Genomic DNA, 14,439 nt, shown 5'->3' on the forward strand with positions numbered 1-14,439 from the left:
GACCTCCAGGACAGTGTTGAATAAGAGTGGTGATAAAGGGCATCCTTGTCTGGTTCCTGATCTCAAGGGGAATGCTTTCAGACTATCTTCCATTTAGGATGATGTCGGCTGTTGGCTTTGTATAAATGCCCGTTATTATGTTGAGGAATTTTCCCTCTATTCCTATTTTGCTGAGAGAATTTTTATCATGAATGGGTGTTAGACTTTTCCAAATGCCTTTTCTGCATCAGTTGATAAGATCATATGGTTCTTGTCTTTTGTTTTATTTAGATCATGGATTACATTGATTGTTTTTCTAGTGTTGAAGTATCCCTGCATACCTGGTATGAATCCCACTTGGTCATGGTGAATTATTTTTTTTGGTATATTATTTAATTCTAATTTTTTTTTGTTGAGGATTTTTGCATCTGTATTCATGAGGGGTATAGGTCTGTAATTTTCTTTCTTTCTTTTCTTTTTTTGGGCATCTTTACCTGGTTTTGGTATCAGGGATATGCTAGGTTCATAGAATGAGTTTGGGAGTATTCCATCCTTTTCTATGCTTTCAAATACATTTAGTAGTAGTGGTGTTAACTCTTCTCTGAAAGTTTGGTAGAGCTTTCCAGGGAAGCCATGTGGACTTACTTTGCTGCTCCTTTTCTATTTGTTCAAGTTGTAGAGGTAAGCTAAGTATCTTGGCCCTTTCTTTTTTTGATTTGTGCCTTTATTGGTATAAATTCTCCTCTGGTCATTGCTTTTGCTGTAGCCCAGAGATTTTGGTATGTTGTGTTTACATTCTCATTTCATTCTGAGAATTTTTTAGTTTTGTTTTTAATTTCTTCTGTTACCCGGTAGTCTTTAAGTAAGATGTTAGTCAGTTTCAGTGTATTTAATTTTTCCTTTGTTCTTTCTGTTATTGATTTCTAGTTTTATAGCATTATCAGAGAAGATGCTTTGTATTTTTTTGATGTTTTTGAATTTATTGGGACTTGCTTTGTGGCCCAATATATGATCTATTTTGGAGGATGGCCCATGTGTATTGGAGGAGAATTTATACTATGTTGCTGTTGGGTGGTGTGTTCTGTATATTTCTATGAGGTGGAGTTTGATTGTGTTATTTAGATCTTCTGTGTCTTTGTTGAGTTTTTTTCTAGTTATCCTGTCTATTATTGAAAGTGGTGTGTTAAAGTTGCCTACTATTATTGTAGAACTGTATTTTTCCTTTCCATTCTGTTAAAATTTGTTTTATGTATTTTGGAGCTCTGTCATTGGGTGCATAAGTACTTATTATGGCTATGTCCTCGTGGTGGATAAACCCTTTATCGTTATGTAACACCCTTCTTTGTCTCTTATAATGAATTTTGACATAAAGTCTATTTTGTCAGAGATTATTATTGCCACTCCTACTTTCTTTTTGTTACTGTTTTCATGATATATTTTTCCCATCCTTTGATTTTTAACCTATTTATATCTTTAGGTCTAGGATATGTCTCTTGCAGGCAACATATAGATAGGTCATGATTTTTATCCATTTTGCTACTCTGTGTCTCCTGATGGGTGCATTTAAAGCATTTATATTTAGTGTGGTTATCTATACATCTGAATTTACTGCTGTCATTTTGCAAAGTTTTTTTTTTTTTTGGCTGTGTTAATGATGTCTTTGTCCTGGTTAATTTTCTTGCTGAGTTTTTTTTTTGTTTGTTTATGGATTTTCTTTTTGCATCCTCCATTGTTGTAGATTTTGTGTTTAATGAGCCTTTTTTTATGTTCTTCTTTATTTTGTTGAGTAGACTTACTACACTTCTTTATCATTACTCTGAATTTTACCTTCATCGTCTTTATCGTCATAAGTTTAAAACAGTCTGTTATGCCTTGGTATTGCCTTGACTGCCTCTCCATATGGAAGTTCTGTAACTACGCCATTTATTCCCTGTTTGTTTTGAAGTTGTTTTCATTTACACATTGATACCTCTGCTTTTTATTTTCAGTTTTGCAGCTTTATTTTACTTTTGTGACTTTTCTAATCTGGGTTGGTATCTGGGAGATGCTGTCATGTGTTCTATTCTCAGGTTGTTGTTTAATGTCGTTGGTTCTTTGTCCGAAGGACTCCCTTTAATATTTCTTGCAAATTTGGTCTGGTTTTTATAAATTCTCCTAATTTTTGTTTTTCTGGGAATGTCCTAGTTTCACTGTTGTATTTGAAAGACTGTTTTGCTGGATATGTGATTCTTGGTTGTCAGTTCTTTCCTTTCAGAGTTTTATATATGTCATTCCATTGCCTTCTTCCCTGCATGATTTCTGCTGAGAAATCAGAGTTTAGTCTTATTGGTGCCCCTTTGTAGGTGGTATTTTCATTTTTACAAGCTGCTCTTGGAATTCTTTGTCTTCAGTTTTGGAAAGTTTGATTATGATATGCCTGGGTGACTTTCTTTTGAGGTCTATCCTGTATGGGGTTGTTGAGCTTCTTGGATGGAAACCTTCTCATCTTTCATGATATCAGGCAAGTGTTCTGTCTGTAAATCTTCAAAAATCCTCCCTGTGCCTTTTTTTCTTTCTTCTTCTTCTGGAATACCAGTTGTGTGTAAATTCTTCTTGATAGTCCCACATAACTCTTAGGCTGTCTTCATTCTTCTCCATTCTTTTTTCTGATTGTTCGTCAAGCAAATTAGTATCAAGGTATTTGTCCTCTAATTCACCAATTATTTCTTCAGTTCTACATCTGTATTCTTTCATTCAGTTCTCTGTTTCTGATATTTTATTGTTAATCTTCTGAGTTTCTAGTTGTTGTTTTTGTTTAGTTTCTAATCGTGTATTTGGTTTGTCATTTTTTTGTTCTTGTATTGTTTTCCTGAATTCTTCTAGGGGTTGTTTGTGTTCTGTTTGATCTCTTTGAGGATCTTATATATATGTCTTTTGAATTTCTTGTCAGGTGGTTCTCTTACCATTTGTTCATCAGGAAGGTTGTCTGCCCTTTTATTTTGTTCACTTGTTTGAGTCATCTTATCCTATTTGCTCATATGATTTATTATTGCTTGCTGTCTCTGAGGCATTAAGTTGTTAATTCTGTATTGATTGTATGTATGTATGTTTGTTTTGTGCTAGTTTTTAAGATTTGTCTTGATATAACCAGAGCTTTGTTTCTTCTCTTTCTCTTTAGAATACCTTTTTTCCTTTGTAGTACTTTGTTTTTGTTTTGTGGCCCTGGTCTAAATGTGACTTTAGCGGTGGCTGTTGTCTGGGCATGATTTCCTCTCACTAGTGGGTATGGTGGGTCACAGCCACGTGCAGGTCCTCTGTGGTTTGGCTCATATGTTTTTCTTTATTGGATTGTGTGGAGGTGGAAGAACAGGTTCTTTCTCTGATATTCAGTGAGTAGATGGTCAGAATCTTTACACAGCCCCTGTGGGACCATGGGTTCCTTCCTGGTTGAAGCTAGCAGTTAGTGTATTCTCTGGAGGTCAGGGCAGGAGGTTTTTCTATCTGCTGTGAGGGAGTGCTATACAAATGGACAGGGTAGGCCCACTGTGTGTGGATGAATTGTTGTCTCAGCAGGTGGTGGGTTACCAGAGGATTTCAATGCAAATGCAGACAGCCTGCAGGAACTGTTTGGGTGTGAGATGTGTGATGTTGCTCCTGGGCAGATGTTGAATGTCAGCACTAGGGTGTCCTGCTCGTTATTTGGCAGAGGTGCTGGTTACTCCTGTCAGGATGTTACAGGCATTGCTGATGAGGTGATGTGCCTGGCTGGCTGGTCACTGGGGCATGAGTGCAGGGAGTGTTCTTGTTAATCGCTGGGTGTGCACAGTGCTGATTCCTGGATAGTCATGGCAAGGGTGCACTGGTCACTGGTCACCAGGGGGTTGCGCCAGACCTATGCATGGATATGTGAGTTGCTCACACCTCGGGGTGGTGGTGGGTGTAGTCAGGCTTGTGTTCACAAGCGTGAGCTTTCTGCACCTCAGGGAGGGGTGATAGGCATGGCTGGGCTTGCGCACATCCACTAGGGCTTCCTGTGTCTTAGAGAGGGGGTGGTGGGTGTGGCCTGGGTCAAGATAGGTCATGTTTTAAGGACTTACTGCTAGAGTTCTGAGACAAATAGTGAGATACCATAGTCTACTCTTTCATGTCTATTTCATGCTATATCACCTAGATTTTCCTGGCTCCGGTTCAGTCCAACAATTTGGCGTTGAAAAATTATGTGGTCGTGATAGAAAAAACAAACATTTAAAATGATCTGCATATTTCTGCTTAGGCATGGTAGATTCAACCCTGCATATATCGTTGCTGTATTATAACACCAGCAAAGGTATAATAAACCCCCAAGAACAAAGCAGATGAGAGACATCAATAAAATTTTTGGAGATAGTACAAGAATAGACATATGGTAACTGCTTTAACAGGGCGGGGAAAGCTGACTCCTAATTACAACAAGAAGGAGATCTTGGGAAAGGTTCTGGAATTAGAAGTACCAGATACCTTAGAGTGCTGGGTTGTGGTATGGGGCTGAAAAGAGCAAGTAGATTGTGTTAATTTAAAAGATACTGAACTCTTACACTTCATTTTAAAATGAGAATTCCAACAGTTTTATTTTGTTTTACTTCTGCAAGCATCTGGAGGAAGACAAAAATGCTGTGATACTCTTTTGACTTGGTAATTATTTATGCTGTACAGAAAAGATATGCTATTATCATTAATATTATATATAAATATTATTAATAGGATAACACATTTTTAATTAAGAAAACCAAACAGAATTATATACTTCTTAAAAGTTGTAAGTATTTTCAAAACACATAGCAATACTCTTTTATGTCTTGATTCCTGAGAAATCAAATTGACTACATCTGTGGAAAGAGACGATGGAAAAGCTCAATATCATCAGTCAGAACAAGGCCAGGGGCCGACTGTGGAGTAGACCATCAATTGCTCATATGCAAGTTCAAGCTGAAACTGAAGAAAATCAGAGCAAGTCCGCGAGAGCCAAAATATGGCCTTGAGTATATCCCACCCGAATTTAGAGACCATCTCAAGAATAGATTTGACGCATTGAACACTAGTGACCAAAGACCAGACGAGTTGTGGAATGACATCAAAGACATCATCCATGAAGAAAGCAAGGAAGCAAAAGACAGGAAAGAAAGAAAAGACCAAGATGAATGTCAGAGGAGACTCTGAAATTTGCTGTTGAGCGTCAAACAGCTAAAGCAAAAGGAAGAACTGATGAAGTAAAAGAACTGAACAGAAGATTTCAAAGGGCCTCTCAAGAAGACAAAGTATTATAATGACATGTGCAAAGAGCTGGAGATGGAAAACCAAAAGGCAGGAACACGCTTGGCGTTTCTCAAGCCGAAAGAACTGAAGAAAAAATTCAAGCCTCGAGTTGCAATAGTGAAGGATTCCATGGGGAAAATATTAAACGATGCAGGAAGCATCAAAAGAAGATGGAAGGAATACACAGAGTCATTATACCAAAAAGAATTAGTCGATATTCAACCATTTCAAGAGGTGGCATATGATCAGGAACCAATGGTACTGACGGAAGAAGTCCAAGCTGCTCTGAAGACACTGGCGAAAAACAGGGCTCCAGGAATTGATGGAATATCAATTGACATGTTGCAACAAACAGATGCAGTGCTGGAGGTGCTCACTGATCTATGCCAAGAAATATGGAAGACAGCTTCCTGGCCAACTGACTGGAAGAGATCCATATTTATGCCTATTTCCAAGAAAGGTGATTCAACCGAATATGGAAATTATAGAACAATATCGTTGATATCACACACAAGCAAAATTTTGCTGAAGATCATTCAAAAACAGCTGCAGCAGTATATCAACAGGGAACTGCCAGAAATTCCGGCTGGTTTCAGAAGTGAATGTGGAACCAGGGATATCATTGCTGATGTCAGATGGATCCTGGCTGAAAGCAGAGAATACCAGAAGGATGATTACCTGTGTTTTATTGACTGTGCAAAGGCATTCGACTGTGTGGATTATAACAAACCATGGGTAACATTGCAAAGAATAGGAATTCCAGAACACTTAATTGTGCTCATGAGGAACCTTTACATAGATCAAGAGGCAGTTGTTCGGACAGAACAAGGGGTTACTGATGGGTTTAAAGTCAGGAAAGGTGTGTGTCAGGGTTGTATTTTTTCACCATACCTGTTTAACCTGTATGCTGAACAAATAATCCGAGAAGCTGGACTATATGAAGATGAACGGGGCATCAGGTTTGGAGGAAGACTCATTAACAACCTGTGTTATGCAGATGACAGAACCTTGCTTGCTGAAAGTGAGAAGGACTAGAAGCACTTACTAATGAAGATCAAAGACCACAGCCTTCAGTGTGGATTGCACCTCAACATAAAGAAAACAAAAATCCTCACAACTGGACCAATGAGCAACATCATGATAAATGGAGAAACGATTGAAGTTGTCAGGGATTTCATTTTACTTGGATCCACAATCAACAGCCATGGAAGCAGCAGTCAAGAAATGAAAAGACGCATTGCATTGGGCAAACCTGCTGCAACGGACCTCTTCAAAATGTTGAAGAGTTAAGATGTCACCCTGAAGACTAAGGTGTGCCTGACCCAAACCATGGTATTTCCAATCACATCATATGCATGTGAAAGCTGGACAATGAATAAGGAAGACTGAAGAGTTGATGCCTTTGAATTTTGGTGTTGGCGAAGAATATTGAATATACCACGGACTGCCAAAAGAACGAACAAATCTGTCTTGGAAGAAGTATGGCCAGAATGCTCCTTAGAGGCGAGGATGGTGGGGCTGCGTCTTACACACTTTGGACATGTTGTCAGGAGGAATGAGTCCCTGGAGAAGGACATCGTGCTTGGCAGAGTACAGGGCCAGCGGAAAAGAGGAAGACCCTCAACGAGGTGGATTGACAGAGTGGGTGCAACAATGAGCTCAAGCATAACAACGATTGTAAGGATAGCACAGGACCGGGCAGTGTTTCGTTCTGTTGTGCATAGGGTCGCTATGAGTCGGAACTGACTCGACGGCACCTAACAACGACAACAGGAACCTATTGCTGGAAGTAACATTTGCAAAGACTGTTCAGTTACATAGATTAGTATTTGCTCTCATGCTGCTCTGGAAGAAGAGACGACGTGTTCATCTTGATGGACTTTTCTTTTACTAGCTGTTAGAGGAGCCTAGATTGTGAAAGATAAATATTGGAATTCTATTAGTTAGGAAAAAACAAGCCTGAGAAGCATAACTTACAATATGGAAATGAAAATGCCAGAAAGAGAATTTTAATAAATACAGAACAGGTAATGTGTTGCTTCTACAGTTTGAATACTTTTAAAAAAAAAAAAAAAAAATTTTTTTTTTTTTTTTTTTTAAAGAGCAGTTAAAAGCCCAGGTCTCCTCCCTCAGCCCCAGTGTTCAGGTAAATGCTTCTCCCCTTCCCTGGCAGAAGCAGGAGATTTTCTGTCTGGAGAAGCTGAACCAGAGAGGCTCTGGACCTTGAGAACATAGGCAGCAGAGGGCGAGTGCCACTCCTGCCAAACAGGAGTTTAGTGATATCTGCATGTTGAATTGGAGGTCCACAGCTCCCTTTCCCAGGCTGGGCCTCTGAATCCTGGCACCAGGTTTGTGCTATCCAGCCAGGAGATAGGAGACTTAATTTCCAGGCAAACTACCAGTCCATGTGAGAAAAACTACAAACACTACCATTTGGGATTTTTCTAAGCAAGTTTTTGGTTCCCTCTATAGAGAGGCCTCTCTCCCTGGTGGCACAATAGTTAAGAGCTATGGCTGCTAACCAAAAGGTCAGCAGTTCAAATTTACCGGCCACTCCATGGAAACCCTGTAGGACGTTCTGCTCTGTCTTGTAGGGTTGCTACTAGTCGGAATCAACTCCAGGGCAATGGTTTTTTTTTTTTTTTTAACCACAGTTGACAGTCAGGTGAGTGCAGTGGAGGTAGAAAGGAGTAAGAAAGTTTAGAATGTTCCAGGAAGTGATTATCATGAGGGATCATGAAATAGAATCTGGATTAGGTGGGCAGAATGAAGGTGAAGAATAGTGAAAACACAGTAAGGTCAATGTCTTAAAAGTCCCAAAACATTTAAAGTGAGAGTTCTAGAGAAGGATGAATAGGTAAGGGATAATGACTTTTTTTTTTTTTTTTTAATGACTAGGTTTTTTAGGGAGTTGGGTGATCGAAATCAGGATTTGGGAGATATTTCACATATGTTCTTGTTTGATCTCATACCAACATTATGAGTTAATTTTTATTGATAAGTTTTGGACATGAGCAAATTAAAAAATAAAAATTAAAGAACTTGACCAAGGTGACACAGCAGGTCAATGACAGAGCTGAGATGGAAAATAAAATTTTTGTTTTTAGATTTTAAACTCTATAACGTTTGTACTCTGTGAGCTGCCCTGATTCAAGACAGTTGCCCACTAGACAAAGGATAATCATTTTTATGATTGGAGTGTTTACCTTGTATTTGTTTTACTTATTTCAGGCTTATTCTGGTGTGCACATAAAAAAAAAAAAAGGAAGTCCTCAGAATACATTTCTAATTATAAAGCCATCTCTTTTTTTTCCTTTAGAAAACAAGTGGTCTCTTGAATTGATTGAAAATCATTTTTACTTTTCTCTTTCAAAATTCACAAAGAAGCATTCAGGCATCACTGTTGAGTAAGCTGTCAACATGGAGTAAATTCTATCTGATCCATTTAGGCTAAAATAAAAATTCCCATATGTTAAGGAGAACCTCTGTTTTTTCTACCTTAAAATGAATTAAGTAGAGCCCTACATAATGATAAAAAAGAGTGATCTAAGGAAAAGAATTTAGGGTAATTTTGATTATCCCTAGGTTGTAAGGTTGGTGGTAGTAAGGATTTTATAGTTCAGTAGAGAGAAAAATGACATTTTAAATAGAAGGTTTTTCAGGCTAATAATTAAAATAATAATACCTAGCAAACCTCCTCAATACTGCAGACAAACAAAACCAAATTGCACGGTCTGTTCTTGGTTTAAATTATATGGAGTACTTTCCAGCAACACTTGTAGGTATAGAGGCCTGACTGAAATAGCTGTAGAATTTCTGAACAGAGGTTTTTTTTATTTTGTTGTTTTGCTTTTTTGCTCTAATTACCTTTGTGCAGTGACTCATACTCTCTTAATCCCTAAATTTTATTATTCAATGGAAAATGTTCTTTTGGAATTTGAAGACTCAGAAACAAATTTTTTTACATATAATTATTACTACTACTCCTTCAACTAATACTCCTGTGAGGAATGTTTTATTTAGGTGTCTTTGATTTCAGTTGAGGAGTCCTGGTGGTGCAGTGGTCAAAGCACTCAGCTGCTAACAGAAAGATTGGCAGTTTAAACCTGTTCCATGGGAGAAAGACGTGACAATCTGCTTCTGTAGAGATTTACAGCCTTGGAAACCCTATGAGGCAGTTCTGTAGTTCTTCTCTGTCCTATATGGTCTCTATGAGTTGGAATGAACTCAACGGCAGTAGGTTTGGTTTTGGTTTTGATTTCATTTATCCTCAGTAATGGGGGTTTACTCTAAGTTTCCATATGGCAGTGATGGAGAAAGAGTCCCACAGATATCCAGTGTAAGGGACAGGCAACTCTGGATCTAGACCTAAGCAGTGTAGATGCTGGTATTGACCATTGGTATGACTCAGTTTCTCTCAGGTACTTACCTGTATGTTTCTGCTTCTCTTTCCTTCATCAACTGCATGATTCTTTCTGAATATGCTAGTTCATCTTCCCAAAAGAAGGGATCCGGCTAGCTCTGCTAATTAACAATGCCTCAGTATGGTAAATTTTCTCTGCCACTTCCCAGGAAGTTGTTTTAGACTGATAGCAAGGCTCAGGGAAAGTCTTCTGCACACATCTGGCTGGTACCTTCTCTGTTTTTGATATGGTCTTGGATAACAGGGTGGAATGTTACCAGTTTTGTTTGAGTCAGGTCTTGACTGTACAGCTTCACTATTTTGTTAGATACGCTTGGAAGTTTGTGAAATATTTGACATGTCCCTGAGAAAGGAAGCTGTTGGTCAGCTGTACGACAGCTATTCTCTCCACTGTCCTCCTTTCCCTAAAGTTTGTTCAACTCTGTCTGAGTAGCCATGATTTCCATGATATCCAGGGGAGGCCCCTGGAGGTGAATTTTGATTGTTTAAAGGCAATCATGATTGTCCAAATGCCTTTGCCAAAGGATTCATTTAGGTGTATCCATGTAATGTAATTCTGGAAAAAGACTGTTGAGAAAATGAATGTTGGAGTTTTTTTTGTGTGTGTGTGAAGGATTTGCTCACTCTATTAAGGAAATGTATTTTTTTTTTTCTGTCTGCATGTGGTGCTTGGATTTGTAGCAGCCATGTTAGGCCCTGAGAGGAGCCTGTTAAGAGAACAGGCCTGCACCATGCTGTTGACGGAATAGAAAAGTGAACATATCCAGTTCTCATTGATTCTGCTAAATCCTCACTTAAACTAACCCTGGAATTGCCCTACTGTCAAGTGGGAATTTACTTTGATGGAATGGTAGCCTCCAAGTACTCAACTGTACAAGCTACCCCAGAGGTAATGGAACAGAAAGCCTCCACAGACCAATTAAGATGCTTGAATCACACTGTTCAGTAAATCACTTAAAACAATTAAGTCTTCCATCTTTTTCTATTTGAACACATACATGATCTTCTTACTACTTATACTGTCCAACCAAAAAACCAAACCTGTCGCCATCAAGTTGATTCTGACTCATAGCAACCTTAGAGGATAGTATAGAACTGCCCCATAGGATTTCCAGGGAGTGGCTAGTGGATTCGAACTGCTGACCTTTTGGTTAGCAGCTAAGCTCTTAACCACTGCACCACCAGGACTCCACTTATGCTGTTCACAATACTATAAATTCTGCCTGTGTCAGGAAATATTTTGCTTAGTAGCCATTCATTTGTACTTAACACATCTTAAGAGGTTTTGAAACCTAAAATATATCCATCTAACAGAGTTGAATATTCTGAAAAGCAAATTCACATTACATTTGCCCTGGAATTTATAACAGGAAATAAGGTGATAAATATCCTGATTGTTTAAGACATTTTTAGTTTCCTACTTGCAGCTGAGAACATTCTAGCTGGTTTCCCCCTACAGTCAATAGAATGTATTCCAAGGCCAAATGAAACATGGAATAAGATTATAATGATAGGTTTCTGTCATTATGTCCCCCCAAAAATGTGTGTATCATTTTGGCTGAGCCATGATTCCTGGTATTTGTGAATCCTGTCTCTATGATGTTAATGAGGGAGGAAAGGCTGCAGTTGTGTTGGTGAGGTAGGACCCAATCTACAAGATTGGATTGTGTTTTGAGGCAATCTTTTGAGATGAAAAAGAGAGAAGCTAGCAGAGAGACAGGTGGACCTCATATCACCAAGAAAGCAGTGCCAGGAGCAGAGCATGTCCTTTGGACCCAGGGTCCCTGCACAGAGAAGCTCCTAGTCTGGGGGAAGGTAGATGAGAAGGCTGACAAGAGACAGACAGGCTTCCCCTGGAGCTGACCCCCTGAATTTGGACTTTTAGTCTACTTTACTGTGAAGAAATAAATTTCTCTTTGTTAAAGCCATCCGCTTGTGGTATTTCTGTTATAGCAGCACTAGATGACTAAGTTTCTTGAATGGTAATATAGGCATTTGTTAAAGCCATCCGCTTATGGTATTTCTGTTACAGCAGCACTAGATGACTAAGTTTCTTGAATGGTAATATAGGCATCACATACTAGAGGAAACTAATTATGGTGTCTGCATTAGCATAATGCTTGTTTGATCATTCTGTTTACTTTTCGAACGGTTGTAGGCATACTGCTTATCATAGTGGGCCCATATGCTCAACAATTCCCATTATTTATATGGCTGGGACAGTTTTAACTTGGTGACCTTGAGAGCACTGTGAAAAAAATTTTTAGTTTTGGTTCAGTGTTTACTAACAGAGCTGCACTAGAAACTTGGTGTATAATTTTTACATACTAATGTTATTTAAAAGAGCCCTGGTGGTGCAGTGGTTAAGTACTAGGCTGCTACTGAAAGGTTGTCAGTTTGAACCCACCTAATGGCTCTGTGGGAGAAAGACCTGGTGATGTGCTTTCAAAAAGATTACAGCCAAGAAAACCCTATGGTGCAGTACTACTCCGTTACATGGGGTTGCTATGAGTCAGAATTGGCTTGATGGCACCCAACAACAACGTTATTTATATCATAGTGCTTTAAATTTAAAGACTTTAAGAACTTCTAGGGAAGTCATCTCTTGAGGCAACTCCATTAAAGAGGAAAACTTTTTTCACATATAATGGACTAAAGTGAAGTGTATTTAAGATTATATAAAACTTTCAAAAGTATACAAAAAGATTGTTTAGAAGAGATATCAAAAGAGGGTTATTTAAAATGCTGATGGTGCATTCCTTTTCATTTTCTTTAACTTTATTTGCCCCCCCATTTTTTACTTTTGTGATGGAAACTAGTAATTGACAAATAAAACATATCACACACGACACATAAAGAAGTGGTAGTCAATTAAAACTGTATGATAAGAAGCTAAAGTCAAATAAGAAAGAATAAAGTGTCTTTAAAATAGTGGTTGTGTTTATGGTGGTAATTTCTAGAACTGCTGACTTGATCAATGGATTCGGTTCTCCTAAAGAATGGAGTGACAGGTGTTGTAGTCAGTTCAACCTCATATCCTTTAGAAGTAGAAGGCTCTGTGTGTGTGTGTGTGTGTGTGTGTGTGTGTGAGGGGGTTGGGGAGGGAGAGATTTTTTTTTTAATCAGGGTTCACGAATTGTTAAAGCTGGTATGTGTAAGCTTGCTCAGGATTTTCAGATGTTTTACATTTCCAGGAAACTCTTTAATCGTCACCTCTTCCTTATTGTTGCAGTGATTTGCTGTCCTCTAACTATGTAGAGAGACACACTGAACATGGAGGCAAGACTGTGGAAGTTAAAGTAAGTAAAATTTTTCTCCCTTTGGGGAAATTTTTTTTGGAATATTTAGACCCTACTGATTATAATTTCAGTTTTTAGTGATAATTCTAGTATTCAGTTTTGAAGGGTTTTTATGTTTCATTATTTATCAAGAAAGATTAACAGTTACTTATTAAAAAAATAAAACTTGTTAGATACCAGAAAAAGAATTCTTAGTGTACTGTAGCAATTGTTGAAGTTATATTTTATAGACTTAATATAGCTACATGTAGTTCTTTCGTAGATTATGCCACGGGAAATAATTTCTGAAATTTGCCTTTAAGGTTAGCATTGAGAACCAAGAGGTAAAATGTTGGGAGTAGGTGCATTGCTCTCTGAATGAGAAAGACTTTCCACTGGTAAAATAGTAAAATTATTAGGTCTACAGGGAAGTCCCAGGGAGTTTAAAATACCTGGAGACAGAAATCCAAGGATACTGGTTCTTGTCAGGTGAGCCCTGAAAAGATTACACACAAATAAAAACCCCCTGAGCATAGGCACCAGAGCACTGGAGTGTGTGTGTGTGTGTGTGTATGTACGTGTGTTTATATTTTCCTAGTCCACTGATCATGTAATCTGTGGGTATAAGAAACCAAAAGCTGCCCAAATTTAGGGCTGCTTTCTGCCCTGTGTTTAGTATAGTTAGTTTTGGCCAAATGTTTATTTTCTTCTGAAGAGCGTATAGACTGTTTAATTAGAATTGTAATGCTGTTTATGTACATTGATTTTCCTTTCCTGATTACAAATTTGGTACATGCTCACTGTAGAAAGCTTGTAAAGTAGAGCAAAAAAAGAAAAATCACCTATACACTCACCACTGATTAACAAACTTTGATTTAATTTTGCTGCATTCCCTTCTAGGAGTTTTTTGTCCTATGCACATATTTATGTATATATTTACATAGCTGGGATCATACATATCTATAATATTGTATCTCGCTTTTTTTACTATACATTGTGTTGTAAACATTTTTCCCAAGTTCTTTTCACATAAAGCCTGTGTTCACGGCTTTTCAAAGTAAGCATATTACTGCAGTAAAGCTATTTATTCAAATTATACTCTGTAATCAGTGACCAAAATAAATTACATTATCTTACTCAAATGACGACCTGAAAAGAATTGGGTTTTTCGATTATGTGCTAAAAAAAAAGACTAAGACTTTTATTATTGAAAATATCAAACATATAGAAGTAGAAAGAATATTATAATTAACCCCCACATATCCATCATCCAACTTCAACAATTTCTACCTTTTACCAATCTTATTTTCTCTCTCCCTCACTTTTTTTTTTTTTGACATAGAATGTTTTAGGTAAATTCTAGACCTTAGGGCATTTCTCCAATAAATGCTTCATTTTACATCTCTTAAATCAAATCTGTTAATTTTTACTAGTGTTCTAAGCATTATAATTATGCCATTTCCTCCAGAAAGTTATTACAACCTGGTT

The 14,439-nt window shown here is 37.9% G+C and overlaps 1 protein-coding gene across 11 annotated transcripts in view; it reads left to right on the forward strand.

Annotated features, from left to right (window-relative positions):
* The window catches only part of ADAM22 (ADAM metallopeptidase domain 22), a 237,415-nt gene that overhangs the window by 106,375 nt on the left and 116,601 nt on the right, over positions 1-14,439 (forward strand). For all 11 annotated transcript variants that reach the window (XM_049893638.1, XM_049893637.1, XM_049893639.1 and 8 more), the window contains exon 4: positions 12,906-12,972. In XM_049893638.1, coding sequence (XP_049749595.1) covers positions 12,906-12,972 — 67 coding nt within the window. The remainder of the gene's footprint in view (positions 1-12,905; positions 12,973-14,439) is intronic.

The sequence above is a fragment of the Elephas maximus genome, chromosome 8 (assembly GCF_024166365.1).
Source record: "Elephas maximus indicus isolate mEleMax1 chromosome 8, mEleMax1 primary haplotype, whole genome shotgun sequence".
Classification (NCBI taxonomy): Eukaryota; Metazoa; Chordata; class Mammalia; order Proboscidea; family Elephantidae; genus Elephas; species Elephas maximus.